The following is an 18,966-nucleotide window of genomic DNA, read 5'->3' as shown; positions in this document are numbered from 1 at the left end:
TGTACATAGAAAATCTAGGGACCACAACTGACAGAAAACGTGGTATTCATCTTTCTGAGACTGTATGTGAAGCATGACGCTCCAGCTACGTCACATAAGTGTTACAGCGTTCTCAAGGCTGCCTGAAGGGCGCTGCAACGGAGGAGAAAGCCACACAGCTTGCCTTCCTGGGCATCATGTCATAGTAGTACCACAGCTGAGGCGGCAGTGGTATAGCTTGTCTTCAGAGCCAGCCGACATGCTATTCCACTGTGTGCTGAAGAGCTGTGGAGCTGCCACAGTGTTATGGTGTCATTACTCTACTCTACAGAGAAAGCTCCGGAAAAGAGGATACAAATACAGAAGACACACTTACGAAAAACCAGAATGGAAGTGAAGGTCTTTATTAGGTTAAAGATTTCCATAATTGGGGCTGGAGAGATGGCTCAGCGGTTAAGAGCACTGACTGCTCTTCCAGAGTTCATGAGTTCAAATCCCAGCAACCACATGGTGGTTCACTACCATCTGTAATGGGATCTGATGCCCTCTTCTGGTGTGTCTGAAGACAGCTACAGTGTACCCGTGTATAATAAATAAATAAATCTTAAAACAAAAAGATTTCTATATTTATAAAGATCTCATTGAAATAAATAAGTGTCTCATAATATTTATGAGTAATTCAAGGTAAAATTAAAAGTAGTAAAAAGCAATTAAAAACCCACTAAAACTATATTATACACCAAGTCTCAAGAATATATTATTTTCCAATTTTGACTTAATAATGAATGTGAAACTGTAATTAATACAGATGACATGGTATTATACTTTTCTTTTTCTTTTCTCCATCTTTATTAACTTGAGTATTTCTTATTTACATTTCAATTGTTATTCCCCTTCCTGGTTTCTGGGCCGACATCCCCCTAACCCCTCTCCCTCCCCTTCTATATGGGCTTCCCCTCCCCATCCTCCCCCCATTACCACTCTCCCCACAACAATCACGTTCATTGGGGTTCAGTCTTAGCAGGACCCAGGGCTTCCCCTTCCACTGGTGCTCTTACTAGGATATTCATTGCTACCTATGGGGTCAGAGTCCAGGGTCAGTCCATGTATAGTCTTTAGGTAGTGGCTTAGTCCCTGGAAGCTCTGGTTGCTTGGCATTGTTGTACATATGGGGTCTCGAGCCCCTTCAAGCTCTTCCAGTTCTTTCTCTGACTTCTATCAATCCCATTTGAAATCACAAAGTAAACATTACTGGTAAAAACAGTTAAAAATTTTAGGGAAAATGAACGCAATAAAAAGGCAGATATTGTATTTATTTAATTTCCAAATATTTTGAGGGAAAAAATTTCAAAATCATATTTTGAGGACAAGACTTAATCATAAAACCACAGAAGAACAATGAAGTACCAGGGCATGGAGTAATAACACCACTTTCTGACATCCAGTAGACATGAAAAGGGACAGAAACATTTCCTGAGCGACTGGTAGTAAAGGATACATGAAGTCTCAGACATGCAGAGGGCAGTGCGGTAGCTCAGCACCTCCTTCAGACAATGAACAGGGCGATTGTCTGGGGGAAACGCATCTCACCTCCGTGATGGGAATGCTCAGCGCTCGGTAGGAAACTACTTCAATGGTGAAAATGAGGTTGGAATCAGGAACATATTCTGCTGAGACTCGAGGTAATTGACACTTTCCCGAACTGGAAAGACATTTTAGAAGACAATGAAGCTATCAGCTGAATCAAATTTGTTCTAAAAATAATTCATGCCTAATCAAACAGCTCACCAGCAGCCACTACTCTGGGATCCTCATGGGACCAGTGTCTCCCAGCTGCTCGGCTGTCGGCACTGTCGTTCCACCAGAGGACATGAACTGCACGAGTAAACCATGAGTTAGCTGTAATGTTTTCATAACAGGCAGCTTTTTCATTTTTGAGACTATAATTATATACATTGTCCCTTCCTTTTCTTTCCTCCAGACCCTCCCATATAACCTCCTCACTCTCTTTCAAATTCACACCCTCTTTTATTGTTATCTGCATATACGTACATGTAGTACGCATGCATGTGTGTGTACTATACTCAAGATACAACCTTATAGCAGGTATTTTTTTAAATGTGTGTGGCGCTGGGCATGGGGTCTAGGACCTTTTGAAAGGATGCAATGAATGCTGGGTAAGTACTCTACCTCTGCTCTACATCCCTGACCCTGATATGTGTATCTCTGTGTGCTATGGGTGCACATGTGTATGTGCACAGGTGGAGAGCAGAGGTGAGTGTCAGGTGCCCTCTTCAACTGCTCTCTTCCTGTTTTGATACAAGGTTTCTCACTCAATTTGGAACTTAACAATCGGGCTAGACTAGCTGGCAAGCTTCCTACTTTCACCTTCCCAGGGCTGAGACTGGAGATTGTGCCTCTGTGGCCAGCTTTGATACGGGTGCCAGAGATCAAACACAGATCATCATGCCAGTACTGTCTATCCACATTGGAGCCCTAGGAAGTTATCGCTGGCGTCATGCACATACACTGTTCTAGCCTTTTATATGCAACAGTTCTTAGCTCTTTGCATTCCTTTGCCATTCATAAAACACTGTCAACATCAATAATCAGAAATAGATATTTTTTGTTTGGGTTTGCCCATAATTTTTGCATTTATAAAAATGTATATTTATATTTTCATTTGGAAACAGTATCTTTACTCCAACATTATTATTTTGAAATAAATCATGAGGCTTTTAGAAAAATGATAAAAGGAATTAATATTTTTTAAAGACTCTTCCAGTTTCTAAACAACTATGAAATAACTCCAAAAGTATTAGCAATCACATTAAAAAATAAGATACAGGGGGCTGGAAAGATGGCTCGGTAGATAAGAGCACTGACTGCTCTTCCAGAGGTTCTGAGTTCAATTCCCAACAACCACATGGTGGCTCACAACCATCTGTAATGGAATCCAATGCCCTCTTCTGGTGTACATGAAGACAGCTGCACTGTACTCATACATAAAATAAATACATCTTTAGAAATAAGTAAGATGCAAATCAGTGTTTTCATACCTAACACCCTCTGGGGTTGGGGATTTAGCTCAGTGGTAGAGCGCTTGCCTAGCAAGCGCAAGGCCCTGGGTTCAGTCCCCAGCTCCGAAGAAAAGAAAAAAAAAAAAAAGATGTGCATACCTAACACCCTCAATATTAAAATCAATGTCAAAAACCCCAAGAAACATAGGCAATCACCAACATTCATCACATTCTCACCTCTGTTGAGGGCTCCATATTCAGTGTGGAAAACACCAACTAGTGTAGAGTAGCCAAGCTCAACATGGGCGTTTATTGCCCTTTTGAATGCATCACCCCATAGAGCTGGGCCACCAGGCTTCATCTGAAAGGTAGCCAGTTCATAGACTCCTGGAATTGACAGAATTAATAAAATGATTAAGCAATTACTCACCCGACACTATTCAGGCCATTAGCTTTGTTTGACTCTAGGAGTGGGAAGTGACCATATATGTATGTTTAAAGGGTCATCTCCTGGAGCAGAGATTGAGGGAACTGTCAAACAATGACTGGCCCAACTTGAGAGCCACCCAATGGGAAAGAGCCTACCCCAGACACGATTGATGATATTCTGCTATGGTTTCAGACAGGAACCTAACATAACTGTCTCCTGAGAGGCTTTGTGCAACAGCTGATGGAAACAGAGGCAGAGACCCACAGTCAAACATTAGGCGTCAAACATCAGGGAGACTTGTGGAAGTGGGTCCCCCACAACAACTGAAGCTGGGGCTGTCTCTGACTCAGACTCTGTTGCCTGCTTCTGAATTCCTTCCCCCTAGCTGGGCTGCCTTGTCTGGCCTGAGTGGGAGAGGACACACTTAGTTTTGATGTGAGTTGATGTGCCAGGGTGGGTTGGTACTAGGTGGTAGGAGGGTTATACTGAAATGAGAGGAGAGAGGGGGCTGTGGTTGGGATGTAAAGTAAGTAAGTAAATAAATAAATAAATAAATTAATGAAAAAGTCATCTGTATATACAGATTTATGCAGATGTATTTGTTAATCCTTTGCATTATTTTTCCTCATTTTTATGTTTAGAAGTTTCTGTCTATGTTCAAGGTTAACCTTAATAACTAAGGAGAAATAGAAGTTATGGATAAACAATTACATTAAATAGTTTTAAATAGGATTTTAAGCTATGTAGTGTTTTTGATTTTTTTTTAACCTTTAGTCAGAAATATAAAGCAGAAATAAGAAACTGGAGGATAAGTAGATCTGATAGAAAATGAAAAAGAGTTGGAGATTTGGCTCAGTGGTAGAGCGCTTGCCTAGCAACCGCAAGGCCCTGGGTTCGGTCCCCAGCTCCAAAAAAAAAAAAAGATTAGAAAATGAAAAAGAACAAGGGCACTAAAGAATTATGAAAAATTTAGAGGGAAATAACATTTATGCCCAGTGAGAGGGCTTAGTGTGTAAAAATGCTTCCTGCCAAGCCTGACAGAGTTCAGTCCTTGGAACATATACAATGTAAGGAAGTTGTTCTCTGACCTTCATGTGTGCACTAGGCATGAATATATACTACATAAGTAAATAAATGTGAAAAGTGCAAAAAAAGACCCAAACCAAAACAGACACCAAACTCACCAAGATTACAACACCACTGCAAGAGGTGGCACCTGTCTTTGGACAGCACTTAGAGCAAAGGGCAGGCCTAAGTGCACCGGTGCTGCATACCTGGTGGCCTAGGTCCCAGAACCCAGGCTAGAGGGCACAAGGGAATGAAGAACAGACAGACACACAGACACACATACTGCCAGGGATGCTGGGGTCAGGTGAGATTCTGTAACGTTGCTGCTACCACCACTGCCTGAAACCACTTTCCCTTGGTTTTGAGGTGCAGCATAGGGGGCAGGGTTAGCTGGCCTAGTGGGAGGTCCTGTAGGTGAGCAGTGCCAGGCTGTAAACATCCAGGAGGACGCTGCAGCTGCTGGCGCACAGGATCAATCATTCATAAACACTCACACTCGAGTCCTAAGGAAAGGGTGGCCATTCCTCTTGAGTCTGGCGTATGGGTAATGGCTTTGCCAACTGTCCTATGGGTCTGAAGCCTTGTGTATCCCGCACAGGCTGTGCTCATGTTAGAATGCACAGTCACTCGGGGCTTCCTCTGCTCCCTACAGGGAAGGTCTCAATGAGATTTTTCAAATTTCTTCTACTCAAAAATATAGTTAGGAAAATGGGAAATAAAAGCTAAAATGTTACGCTTTTATAATCTGACATTTGTTTGAAACTGGATTGAGATAAGTTTCTTTAAATAAGCAAGAAGACATATCCTAAGGAATTGCTTTCAGAGTGAGAAAGAAGAGGACAGAAAGGTTAGCTGCAGTGTACCTTGGCAGTGCCAATTAATTCTGTCCCTCCAGACAGTCTATTCTATATAAGAGATGTGTTTAACCTGAAATACTGTAATCTGTGAGAGGTATTTTTGTATTTAAATGCTTATACTATTTAAACAGGCATGGTATTACATGTCTATAATCTCTGTGTTAGAGAGTTTAAGGCAGGAGAATTGTGAATTTGAGTTCACCCTGGGTTAAATCATGAGATCTTGTCTCGAACCCTAAAAACTATAATATTTTACTGATTTCTTTTCTACATTGTAATTAGGCTTTAGTCCCTAACGATTGGAAGGGCAGGTGAGATGGCTCAGTGGTCAAGGTTACTGGTTGCTCTAGCAGAGAAGCTGGATTCAATTCCGAGCACCCACACAGCAGTTCACAGTTGTCTGTAATTCAAGTTCCATGGGATCTGATGCCCTTTTCTGACCTCCCCAGGTGCAAGGTGTGCCAGCTCTGTACAGACAAACATAGGCAAAACACCTATATACATTAACAAATACATACATGCAAATATATGTTTGTATATGTATATATATCTTACTTTGAAAAATACTTCATTAATTCTCATTTTTCAAGAATAAACAAAGATCAGTTTTTAGATCAATACTCACAGCGTCATTCCTACAGAAAACAAATAATTCATTGGTTTTTGTTTTCCAGGAACACTTTTTTTTTTAAAAACCACTTAACATCCCGACAATTTCAGTCATGACAACTCGCAATGCCCAAGACAGGCTCACCTTCCTTGGGAGGTGTTCTTATTTTACACCAGGGTACCAAGTAGGTAATCTCAACCTCTTGTTCATCCATGAAAGCCAAATTTGAAATGAGGAATTGTTCTTGCCATTCCTTATCCTTGGCCAAGGCTTTGCGGACGGCAGTTCGATGAGCAAAATTATCTATGGTAGAAAAAAGTGGAGAAAAGTTGATACTGTTTATCCACAGCCCACGAGAGATTGTTTTACGGCTTTGAGAATGCCTACGTGGGAAGATGTGCTGTCTTCTTCAAATCACAGTCCTCAGGGTAAAAGACAGAGAAACAGCTATTGTAATCTCTCTGAATGGACTTCACAGGTTTTACCACTCAGCCGGGTACAGGAGTTAAGTTACTGTTTGTTTCTCAGTCTGTGATATGGGAAAATAAGATAACATCGACCTCCAGGTTTGCGGTGAGGATTAAATGAGCCCATGAAGAGGGTTTAGAAGAGACTTTAGTACTTAGCACCAAACACATGTGGATTCTTCTTATTCAACTGAAGCGCCTACCTGACAGGCCCAGCTGAGAGAGAAATACTTTGATAATGATGGTACTGTGGTCAAGATATGCCTTGAGCAAAGTAACAGAAGTGAAAGGAAAAGGTACCCATCAAACCCGTTCTTCCGGCGAACAAAAATGGTGTTGATTATCACATTGTTAGTCTCCTGATGAGTCATGTTTTAACTGGTACAGCATCTGACGCCTATATTAATTTTAATGAGACTTGGTCTATGATAGCATGGAAAAGTCCCAGACTGTGCTGTGCTAGGTACAGTATGAAGAACTTGCAGAGTAAAGCATTTTTTTGAACATTAATTTGGACACTGATGGAAAAACCCAAAACAAAATGATTAAAGAGTTTCTTGGGTACCCGCAGGCCCTGACGCAGGCTGAGAAGACCAGACACAGGAGTAAGAGGTTCACAGAGCCTTGACATTTGTTCTGTGGCATGAGAACACCCTCAATTCCTCTGCCTTTGTCTCCATTATAGAACAAGATAGTGAATTCTTTGAAACTATGAAGAACTTAAAAGTGATTGCTAAATATAACAGAATTATTAAGTCTTAGGGTTGAGAAACTTAAAAGTTGATGGCCCCCTCAAAGGCTCTAAATATGAGAATTATTAAAATAATAACTAAAATGTCAATACCCAACTCTAGCTCTTCCTGTTAATAGGATACTTTCATTTTATATTTTCCACAAATTTGGACTTTTGCAAGCACAGATTTTAATTTTATAAAAGATATATTTTCCCAACAAACCATTCTAAAACTGAGAATTAAAGTTAGTTCATCATATTAGAGATTCATGAGGTAATACATCCCATACATAGAAATCTCAGAGGCTATATTGCTTTCAAAATGTTTCCTGTAGCCAAAGTGTATGTACAGTAACACGAACAGAAGAGCCAACCCTGCATATACCCAAAAGATGCCCCAACATATAAAAAAGACACGTGCTCCACTATGTTCATAGCAGCCTTATTTATAATAGCCAGAAGCTGGAAAGAACCCAGATGCCCTTCAACAGAGGAATGGATACAGAAAATGTGGTACATCTACACAATGGAATATTACTCAGGTATCAAAAACAATGACCATGAAATTCATAGGCAAATGGAAGGAACTGGAAAACATCATCCTGAGTGAGGTAACACAATCACAGAAAGACATACATGGTATGCACTCATTGATAAGTGGCTATTAGCCCAAATGCTTGAATTACCCTAGATGCCTAGAACAAATGAAACTCAAGACGGATGATCAAAATGTGAATGCTTCACTCCTTCTTTAAAAGGGGAAAAAGAATACCCTTGGCAGGGAAGGGAGAGGCAAAGATTAAAACAGAGACTGAAGGAACTCCCATTCAGAGCCTGCCCCACATGTGGCCCATACATATACAGCCACCCAATTAGACAAGATGGATGAAGCAAAGAAGTGCAGACCGACAGGAGCCGGATGTAGATCGCTCCTGAGAGACACAGCCAGAATACAGTAAATACAGAGGCCGTTGAAGGAATCAGAGAAAGAACTGGAAGAGCTTGAAGGGGCTCGAGACCCCATATGTACAACAATGCCAAGCAACCAGAGCTTCCAGGGACTAAGCCACTACCTAAAGACTATACATGGACTGACCCTGGACTCTGACCCCATAGGTAGCAATGAATATCCTAGTAAGAGCACTAGTGGAAGGGGAAGCCCTGGGTCCTGCTAAGACTGAACCCCCAGTGAACTAGACTGGTGGGGGGAGGGCGGCAATGGGGGGAGGGTTGGGAGGGGAACACCCATAAGGAAGGGGAGGGGGGAAGGGGATGTTTGCCCGGATACCGGGAAAGGGAATAACACTCGAAATGTATATAAGAAATACTCAAGTTAATAAAAAAAAAAAAAAAAAAAAAAAAAAAAAACACCCGCGGATCCCGGCCCGCAGCAGCTCTCTGCTCCCAGACCCGGTGAGAGAGAAACCCAACCGCCTGGTCAGGTGGGCACTCCTGAGGCTGCAGAGCGGAAGAGACCACCAACACTGCTCACCCCTGCCCACATCCCTGGCCCAAGAGGAAACTGTATAAGGCCTCTGGGCTCCCGTGGGGGAGGACCCAGGAGCGGCAGGACCCCGCCGGACCCTGAAGGAAACAGACCGGATAAACAGTTCTCTGCACCCAAATCCCGTGGGAGGGAGAGCTAAACCTTCAGAGAGGCGGACAAGCCTGGGAAACCAGAAGAGACTGCTCCCTGCACACACATCTCGGACGCCAGAGGAAAAAGCCAAAGACCATCTGGAACCCTGGTGCACTGAAGCTCCCGGAAGGGGCAGCACAGGTCTTCCTGGTTGCTGCCGCTGCAGAGAGCCCGTGGGCAGCACCCCACGAGCGAACTTGAGCCTCGGGACCACAGGTAAGACCAACTTTTCTGCTGCAAGAAAGCTGCCTGGTGAACTCAAGACACAGGCCCACAGGAACAGCTGAAGACCTGTAGAGAGGAAAAACCACACGCCCGAAAGCAGAACACTCTGTCCCCATAACTGACTGAAAGAGAGGAAAACAGGTCTACAGCACTCCTGACACACAGGCTTATAGGACAGTCTAGCCACTGTCAGAAACAGCAGAACAAAGTAACACTAGAGATAATCTGATGGCGAGAGGCAAGCGCAGGAACCCAAGCAACAGAAACCAAGACTACATGCCATCATCGGAGCCCAATTCTCCCACCAAAACAAACATGGAATATCCAAACACACCAGAAAAGCAAGATCTAGTTTCAAAATCATATTTGATCATGATGCTGGAGGACTTCAAGAAAGACATGAACACACTTAGGGAAGCACAGGAAAACATTAATAAACAAGTAAAAGCCTACAGAGAGGAATCGCAAAAATCCCTGAAAGAATTCCAGGAAAACACAATCAAGCAGTTGAAGGAATTAAAAATGGAAATAGAAGCAATCAAGAAAGAACACATGGAAACAACCCTGGATATAGAAAACCAAAAGAAGAGACAAGGAGCTGTAGATACAAGCTTCACCAACAGAATACAAGAGATGGAAGAGAGAATCTCAGGAGCAGAAGATTCCATAGAAATCATTGACTCAACTGTGAAAGATAATGTAAAGCGGAAAAAGCTACTGGTCCAAAACATACAGGAAATCCAGGACTCAATGAGAAGATCAAACCTAAGGATAATAGGTATAGAAGAGAGTGAAGACTCCCAGCTCAAAGGACCAGTAAATATCTTCAACAAAATCATAGAAGAAAACTTCCCTAACCTAAAAAAAGAGATACCCATAGACATACAAGAAGCCTACAGAACTCCAAATAGATTGGACCAGAAAAGAAACACCTCCCGTCACATAATTGTCAAAACACCAAACGCACAAAATAAAGAAAGAATATTAAAAGCAGTAAGGGAAAAAGGTCAAGTAACATATAAAGGGAGACCTATCAGAATCACACCAGACTTCTCGCCAGAAACTATGAAGGCCAGAAGATCCTGGACTGATGTCATACAGACCCTAAGAGAACACAAATGCCAGCCCAGGTTACTGTATCCAGCAAAACTCTCAATTAACATTGATGGAGAAACCAAGATATTCCATGACAAAACCAAATTTACACAATATCTTTCTACAAATCCAGCACTACAAAGGATAATAAATGGTAAAGCCCAACATAAGGAGGCAAGCTATACCCTAGAAGAAGCAAGAAACTAATCGTCTTGGCAACAAAACAAAGAGAATGAAAGCACACAAACATAACCTCACATCCAAATATGAATATAACGGGAAGCAATAATCACTATTCCTTAATATCTCTCAATATCAATGGCCTCAACTCCCCAATAAAAAGACATAGATTAACAAACTGGATACGCAACGAGGACCCTGCATTCTGCTGCCTACAGGAAACACACCTCAGAGACAAAGACAGACACTACCTCAGAGTGAAAGGCTGGAAAACAACTTTCCAAGCAAATGGTCAGAAGAAGCAAGCTGGAGTAGCCATTCTAATATCAAATAAAATCAATTTCCAACTAAAAGTCATCAAAAAAGATAAGGAAGGACACTTCATATTCATCAAAGGAAAAATCAACCAAGATGAACTCTCAATCCTAAATATCTATGCCCCAAATACAAGGGCACCTACATACGTAAAAGAAACCTTACTAAAGCTCAAAACACACATTGCACCTCACACAATAATAGTGGGAGATTTCAACACCCCACTCTCATAAATGGACAGATCATGGAAACAGAAATTAAACAGTGATGTAGACAAACTAAGAGAAGTCATGAGCCAAATGGACTTAACGGATATTTATAGAACATTCTATCCTAAAGCAAAAGGATATACCTTCTTCTCAGCTCCTCATGGTACTTTCTCCAAAATTGACCATATAATTGGTCAAAAAATGGGCCTCAACAGGTACAGAAAGATAGAAATAATCCCATGCGTGCTATCGGACCACCACGGCCTAAAACTGGTCTTCAATAACAATAAGGGAAGAATGCCCACATATACGTGGAAATTGAACAATGCTCTACTCAATGATAACCTGGTCAAGGAAGAAATAAAGAAAGAAATTAAAAACTTTTTAGAATTTAATGAAAATGAAGATACAACATACTCAAACTTATGGGACACAATGAAAGCTGTGCTAAGAGGAAAACTCATAGCGCTGAGTGCCTGCAGAAAGAAACAGGAAAGAGCATATGTCAGCAGCTTGACAGCACACCTAAAAGCTCTAGAACAAAAAGAAGCAAATACACCCAGGAGGAGTAGAAGGCAGGAAATAATCAAACTCAGAGCTGAAATCAACCAAGTAGAAACAAAAAGGACCATAGAAAGAATCAACAGAACCAAAAGTTGGTTCTTTGAGAAAATCAACAAGATAGATAAACCCTTAGCCAGACTAACGAGAGGACACAGAGAGTGTGTCCAAATTAACAAAATCAGAAATGAAAAGGGAGACATAACTACAGATTCGGAGGAAATTAAAAAAATCATCAGATCTTACTATAAAAACCTATATTCAACAAAATCTGAAAATCTTCAGGAAATGGACAATTTCCTAGACAGATACCAGGTATCGAAGTTAAATCAGGAACAGATAAACCAGTTAAACAACCCCATAACTCCTAAGGAAATAGAAGCAGTCATTAAAGGTCTCCCAACCAAAAAGAGCCCAGGTCCAGACGGGTTTAGTGCAGAATTCTATCAAACCTTCATAGAAGACCTCATACCAATATTATCCAAACTATTCCACAAAATTGAAACAGATGGAGCCCTACCAAATTCCTTCTACGAAGCCACAATTACTCTTATACCTAAACCACACAAAGACACAACAAAGAAAGAGAACTTCAGACCAATTTCCCTTATGAATATCGACGCAAAAATACTCAATAAAATTCTGGCAAACCGAATTCAAGAGCACATCAAAACAATCATCCATCATGATCAAGTAGGCTTCATCCCAGGCATGCAGGGATGGTTTAATATACGGAAAACCATCAACGTGATCCATTATATAAACAAACTGAAAGAACAGAACCACATGATCATTTCATTAGATGCTGAGAAAGCATTTGACAAAATTCAACACCCCTTCATGATAAAAGTCCTGGAAAGAATAGGAATTCAAGGCCCATACCTAAACATAGTAAAAGCCATATACAGCAAACCAGTTGCTAACATTAAACTAAATGGAGAGAAACTTGAAGCAATCCCACTAAAATCAGGGACTAGACAAGGCTGCCCACTCTCTCCCTACTTATTCAATATAGTTCTTGAAGTTCTAGCCAGAGCAATCAGACAACAAAAGGAGATCAAAGGGATACAGATCGGAAAAGAAGAAGTCAAAATATCACTATTTGCAGATGACATGATAGTATATTTAAGTGATCCCAAAAGTTCCACCAGAGAACTACTAAAGCTGATAAACAACTTCAGCAAAGTGGCTGGGTATAAAATTAACTCAAATAAATCAGTTGCCTTCCTCTATACAAAAGAGAAACAAGCCGAGAAAGAAATTAGGGAAACGACACCCTTCATAATAGACCCAAATAATATAAAGTACCTCGGTGTGACTTTAACCAAGCAAGTAAAAGATCTGTACAATAAGAACTTCAAGACACTGAGGAAAGAAATTGAAGAAGACCTCAGAAGATGGAAAGATCTCCCATGCTCATGGATTGGCAGGATTAATATAGTAAAAATGGCCATTTTACCAAAAGCAATCTACAGATTCAATGCAATCCCCATCAAAATACCAATCCAATTCTTCAAAGAGTTAGACAGAACAATTTGCAAATTCATCTGGAATAACAAAAAACCCAGGATAGCTAAAGCTATCCTCAACAATAAAAGGACTTCAGGGGGAATCACTATCCCTGAACTCAAGCAGTATTACAGAGCAATAGTGATAAAAACTGCATGGTATTGGTACAGAGACAGACAGATAGACCAATGGAATAGAATTGAAGACCCAGAAATGAACCCACACACCTATGGTCACTTGATTTTTGACAAAGGAGCCAAAACCATCAAATGGAAAAAAGATAGCATTTTCAGCAAATGGTGCTGGTTCAACTGGAGGGCAACATGTAGAAGAATGCAGATCGATCCATGCTTATCACCCTGTACAAAGCTTAAGTCCAAGTGGATCAAGGACCTCCACATCAAACCAGACACACTCAAACTAATAGAAGAAAAACTAGGGAAGCATCTGGAACACATGGGCACTGGAAAAAATTTCCTGAACAAAACACCAATGGCTTATGCTCTAAGATCAAGAATCGACAAATGGGATCTCATAAAACTGCAAAGCTTCTGTAAGGCAAAGGACACTGTGGTTAGGACAAAACGGCAACCAACAGATTGGGAAAAGATCTTTACCAATCCTACAACAGATAGAGGCCTTATATCCAAAATATACAAAGAACTCAAGAAGTTAGACCGCAGGGAAACAAATAACCCTATTAAAAAATGGGGTTCAGAGCTAAACAAAGAATTCACAGCTGAGGAATGCCGAATGGCTGAGAAACACCTAAAGAAATGTTCAACATCTTTAGTCATAAGGGAAATGCAAATCAAAACAACCCTGAGGTTTCACCTCACACCAGTGCGATTGGCTAAGATCAAAAACTCAGGTGACAGCAGATGCTGGCGAGGATGTGGAGAAAGAGGAACACTCCTCCATTGTTGGTGGGATTGCAGACTGGTAAAAACATTCTGGAAATCAGTCTGGAGGTTCCTCAGAAAATTGGACATTGAACTGCCTGAGGATCCAGCTATACCTCTCTTGGGCATATACCCAAAAGATGCCTCAACATATAAAAGAGACACGTGCTCCACTATGTTCATCGCAGCCTTATTTATAATAGCCAGAAAATGGAAAGAACCCAGATGCCCTTCAACAGAGGAATGGATACAGAAAATGTGGTACATCTACACAATGGAATATTACTCAGCTATCAAAAACAACGACTTTATGAAATTCGTAGGCAAATGGTTGGAACTGGAAAATATCATCCTGAGTGAGCTAACCCAATCACAGAAAGACATACATGGTATGCACTCACTGATAAGTGGCTATTAGCCCAAATGCTTGAATTACCCTAGATCCCTAGAACAAACGAAACTCAAGACGGATGATCAAAATGTGAATGCTTCACTCCTTCTTTAAATGAGGAAAAAGAATACCCTTGGCAGGGAAGGGAGAGGCAAAGATTAAAACAGAGACTGAAAGAACACCCATTCAGAGCCTGCCCCACATGTGGCCCATACATATACAGCCACCCAATTAGACAAGATGGATGAAGCAAAGAAGTGCAGACCGACAGGAGCCGGATGTAGATCGCTCCTGAGAGACACAGCCAGAATACAGCAAATATAGAGGCGAATGCCAGCAGCAAACCACTGAACTGAGAATAGGTCCCCTATTGAAGGAATCAGAGAAAGAACTGGAAGAGCTTGAAGGGACTCGAGACCCCAAAAGTACAACAATGCCAAGCAACCAGAGCTTCCAGGGACTAAGCCACTACCTAAAGACTATACATGGACTGACCCTGGACTCTGACCCCATAGGTAGCAATGAATATCCTAGTAAGAGCACCAGTGGAAGGGGAAGCCCTGGGTCCTGCTAAGACTGAACCCCCAGTGAACTAGTCTATGGGGGGAGGGCGGCAATGGGGGGAGGGTTGGGAGGGGAACACCCATAAGGAAGGGGAGGGGGGAGGGGGATGTTTGCCCGGAAACCGGGAAAGGGAATAACACTCGAAATGTATATAAGAAATACTCAAGTTAATAAAAAAAAAAAAAAAAAAAAAAAAAAAAAAAAAAAAAGCCATAAAAAAAAAAAAAAAAAAAAAAAGAAGAGCCAACCCTCACAAACTGCTTAACAATGAGCATTGTTTGCACGAAGCAGAAGCTGTGTGACTCATACCATACTTCCAAATATGGAACACTCTGTTTATTTTGCCTCCAAATTCTACGGTCCAGTATCCAATCATCTCAGAGTGAGCTGTCCGAAGGTGAACGTATTTCTGAAAATTCTGCAGGAACGCATTTGTCTTTGAGGGCTTCAGAGAGTAGGTGCGGAATTCATACAATGTCCCATCGCTTTGCCTGGGGCCTGTAGCAAAAGGTGAACATACCTGAGAAAGACAGGGCACATTGAAATATTTTGGAAAAGATTTATCATTGCTGTTACAATCATATATTTGAGCCTGGAAAGAAAGGACACAAAGCAGACTCATAGTTCTTATTTCTATTTTTCCTGTCAATTCTTTATAGACATACATGTTTATGTAGAGATTACCAATAAAGGTAACTGCTCTTAAGTGTGCTAAGCAGAGTTACTTTTCTTAGCTGGAGGACATCTTTAAGCACATTTTCATGAAGAGTTGCTGATATGTAATCGCCAAGGTTGTAATCATGTTTCCCAGAGAGCCTTGTAACTTTAGACTTCTCTCTTATGTAGTCAAAACCTGTAGTCAACAGTACGACTCACTTCAAAAAGACTGAACATCTTATACGTGTCTTTTTGACAGACATAATGTAAATCTTTATTGGCAGAAGACTTTTTGGGTTCCTAAAAGAAATGAGTAATATTTAGATCTAAACTTTTTTTTAAGTACTCAGTGAGGTAAATTACTGGTCAAAAAAAAAAAGATGCTATGAACCATTAAAATTGCTCTGCAATATAGTGGATGGCTGCATAAATGCTGAAAAGGGAGAATTCAAGGAGGCAGAAGTGTTCGGAAACAGTTTCATGTTGGGGCTCACAGGCCTTGTATCCACCGACATTAGGGAATCGGGAATGTTAAACACACAGGGGCCTCTCCTCAGTGGAGGGATTATCTGTTTTCCAGCCCACAGGATTAGGAGTGGATGTTGTTGGGGATCTGGTGACCTTTTCCCTATCAGTGGTGGCAGACCTCACCACCTTTTGCTGCAGAAGCAGATCTCACCCAAATCCGCAGAATGATTAGTCCAGACTCCCCTCCTAGACTGTGACCTTTAGCTCCAGTTAAACCAATCCTTAGGGGAGATGTCCCAGGTACTTACCACCTGCTGACCTCTACGCTATTGGTCAGAGACCACACTAGATTCTACGCCCTTAAACTGTAAAACCTACCCTCGTGTCACATGTACTTTGCAAAGGAGTTTCTAAGTAGTCATCACTTAAGTTTACATTACACTTGGAATGGGTGGTTGTTGTCTGAAAACCTACAATGGGAGTGTTTGTTTCTGGAAATGTTTCCCTAAACTGTACTGTGTAAATATGCTTAGGACGAACTGCCCAGAATTAGACTCCCCAAAGTCTGAACCAGTTTGACGATGTCAATCTGAACCCAGTTTTCATGCTCATCTCTTTGCATGCACACAGCTGTGCCTGGACACCTGCAGGGACCTCCTCAGTTTCAAAAGATGCAGTATAATGCACCTGGTTATATCAGGTTGATGGACAAATCCTTTAATAGCCCTATCCTTTGTATGAAAACCTTCATGTTGTGCTTTAATAACTGCAAGAAAGCACCTTGCCATTAATTATCCGGGTCTGGTTACACACACACACACACACACACACACACACACACACACACACACACACACACACACACAGAGCATTCTAGTTTATAGCACCATCCTAAGTGGGTTGAATTTTCATGTATCTACTTTCTGAAAGTGATTAAATAAGAAAAGTATTCAGAACCACTTTGGTAAATAGAGCTTTGACGAAATTAGTGCTTACCTTGATCATCTTTAGGACTAATGAAAGCAACAGGCTTTAACTCTACTTTTGTTTATAAGACATAATTATACATGAGTTTATCCTGTGTACAGGGTTAACATAACCACCCAAGTATCTCACTTCATTCACGATTATTATGGGTTACGTTTCTATTTTTCCAAATAATTAAGCTCGTTATAAAAAACACTGCAGGTGCTTCTGAGTGTGGTAGCAATGCCTTTTTTTTGTTTGTAATCACACTCTAAATAACTGCCTTATACTTGTAGTTTAAAATACGTAATACAAGCTGGATGGTTGGCTCATGGTTGCCAGCATTTGTTGCTCTTGCAGAGAACACAGGTTCCACGTCCTGCACCCATATGGTGGGGCTCAATGATTTGTAACTATAGTCCCAGAGAAGCCACTGTCTTCTGACCTCCTCAAGCACCAGGCATGTATATGGTGCACAAATACAGAAAAATAAACCTAAACTTGTAAAAATATACCAGATCGTAAAAAAAAAAAAATGATACATAGGAGACTTATAACAATCTTTTGGAATGATTCGAGGAATTTATATTGGTAGAATAGAAGTAAGTTACTGATCAAAGATACTTTTACTATGATCTTTCACCCAGAAAGTATACATTAAAATAATCAGTATGGTAAAGGTGTGTGTTCAGGGTGAGATACTTCTCTGTTGCAGGGCTGGGCCAAACTGTGCCAGCATAAAATCTGCTTGTTCACTTATCTCCGAATTAGAGCTTTTTGTCAACCATATTGGACCGCCGGCCAGGACAGAGGCCATATGGACAGTACACTCTTCTTTGTTCACCACAAAGTCTGTCTCTAGACCAGCTTAAAGCTCTTCCTAAACAAAGGAGGTCAAGAACTTCTGGGTTCAAGTCACAAATGGCCCAGGGTCCAAGGATGAGGCTGGTTGGTTTCTTCCCTTTTACACAAGCAGGCACAACCAGTTTCAGGAGGCACCAGGGCCGTGCTTGGCTTAAGATCCCAGGACCCTGAGTTGCAGGGCAGGATGCTCCCAGAGCGATCCTGAACATCACAAAACGCCGACATCTGAACCAGGCAGGAGCTGTAAAACCTCAATGAGTGGCAGTCGCGATAGTGAGAGCTGCAAGAACGCAATGGTCAGGGCTTCCGGGACGCCCCATGCTAGAGAAAAGCCTCTGTCCACTGTCTCCGGTGGTGATCTCCTCAAGCCTTGGGTGCCTTGCACTCACATAATATTGGGTCTTGATTGAACCTGGTATTGGCTAGACCGATCAGGGGTCTGCCAGCAAGTGAGAGGGTGTATACTTGCGCCCCCGGCCCCACCCACCTCCCTGAGCCTCCCAGGCACAGCACAGGCCCCGCCCACCTCCCTAGGCTAAGCTCGCTCCCCTCCACCCCAGGCTGCGCCCACCTCCTCAGGCTAAGCTCGCTCTCGCCACAGGCCGCACTGTCCACCTCCCTGTGCACGACTCGCGCACGCCCCCGCGGTCCCTACCTGAGGCGTCAGAGCCCGCGGGGCCAGCGCCGTCCTCAGGCCGCTTCGGAGCGCGAGCATGGTGCTGCCCAGATAGACCGCAGCGGAGCAGCGGGACACGCGCTCTTTCCGCTTCCTTGTGTGCTCCTCAGCTTTAGTTGGGTCCGTGCTAGACTGGGCGGGAATTGGCGGCGCGGCTCCGCCCCTCCTCGCAGGCGCCTGAGGCACAGCCGGGGTGTGGTCGGTGATGTGAAGGTTGTGAAGATCTGGACACTGAACCTGATTCTGTTCCCCATCCTGGGCCTTCACCTCATCTCCTGTATGGCGCTAACACTACAAAATGTAGGGCGAGGCGTGGATGCTTCTCCGGGTGGGGTGAACTTGTAGCAACCATCAGCGAGCCTTTGCCTTTATCACAGAGTACTCTGCATCCCTATTGCAACCCCAAACCCCATCCCCAACAGGGTCTGGGAGGCACCGAGAACAAAGATGGGTTAATTTTCCTGGAGCCCAGAAAAGTGGGTCTGAGGGCTTGACACGTGGAGACCGAAATTAATTTTGTGTGATGTGAAAGCTGACCTGACGTTCTCTGATTTTTGGCCCTCCAAAAACTTCAGTTACAA

The 18,966-nt window shown here is 42.2% G+C and overlaps 1 protein-coding gene across 1 annotated transcript; it reads right to left on the bottom strand.

The window, feature by feature from the left end:
- Positions 1 to 1,275: 1,275 nt before the first annotated feature.
- Positions 1,276 to 18,480, bottom strand: Nipsnap3b (nipsnap homolog 3B). The gene is made up of 6 exons (NM_001009422.2): positions 18,365 to 18,480; positions 15,064 to 15,274; positions 6,109 to 6,267; positions 3,237 to 3,386; positions 1,768 to 1,854; positions 1,276 to 1,681 (listed from the first exon to the last, which is right to left on the bottom strand). The coding sequence occupies exons 1-6, from the start codon at positions 18,422 to 18,424 to the stop codon at positions 1,605 to 1,607; spliced, it is 744 nt and encodes a 247-aa protein (NP_001009422.1). The 5' UTR covers positions 18,425 to 18,480; the 3' UTR covers positions 1,276 to 1,604.
- Between the last annotated feature and the right edge of the window lie 486 nt (positions 18,481 to 18,966).

Source organism: Rattus norvegicus, chromosome 5 (genome assembly GCF_021556685.1).
Source record: "Rattus norvegicus strain SHRSP/BbbUtx chromosome 5, alternate assembly SHRSP_T2T, whole genome shotgun sequence".
NCBI classification, from domain to species: Eukaryota; Metazoa; Chordata; class Mammalia; order Rodentia; family Muridae; genus Rattus; species Rattus norvegicus.
This window is presented reverse-complemented; position numbering and strand designations above follow the sequence as displayed.

Excerpts from the sequence above, each read along its gene's own strand:
- Nipsnap3b (NM_001009422.2), bottom strand. The coding sequence starts at position 18,424 with ATGCTCGCGCTCCGAAGCGGCCTGAGGACGGCGCTGGCCCCGCGGGCT. Across the intron at positions 15,275-18,364 it reads CGCGGGCTCTGACGCCTCAG|GTATGTTCACCTTTTGCTAC; the intron begins GTAGGGACCGCG and ends TGTCTTTCTCAG. Across the intron at positions 3,387-6,108 it reads AAGAACACCTCCCAAGGAAG|GAGTCTATGAACTGGCTACC; the intron begins GTGAGCCTGTCT and ends TGTCAATTCCAG.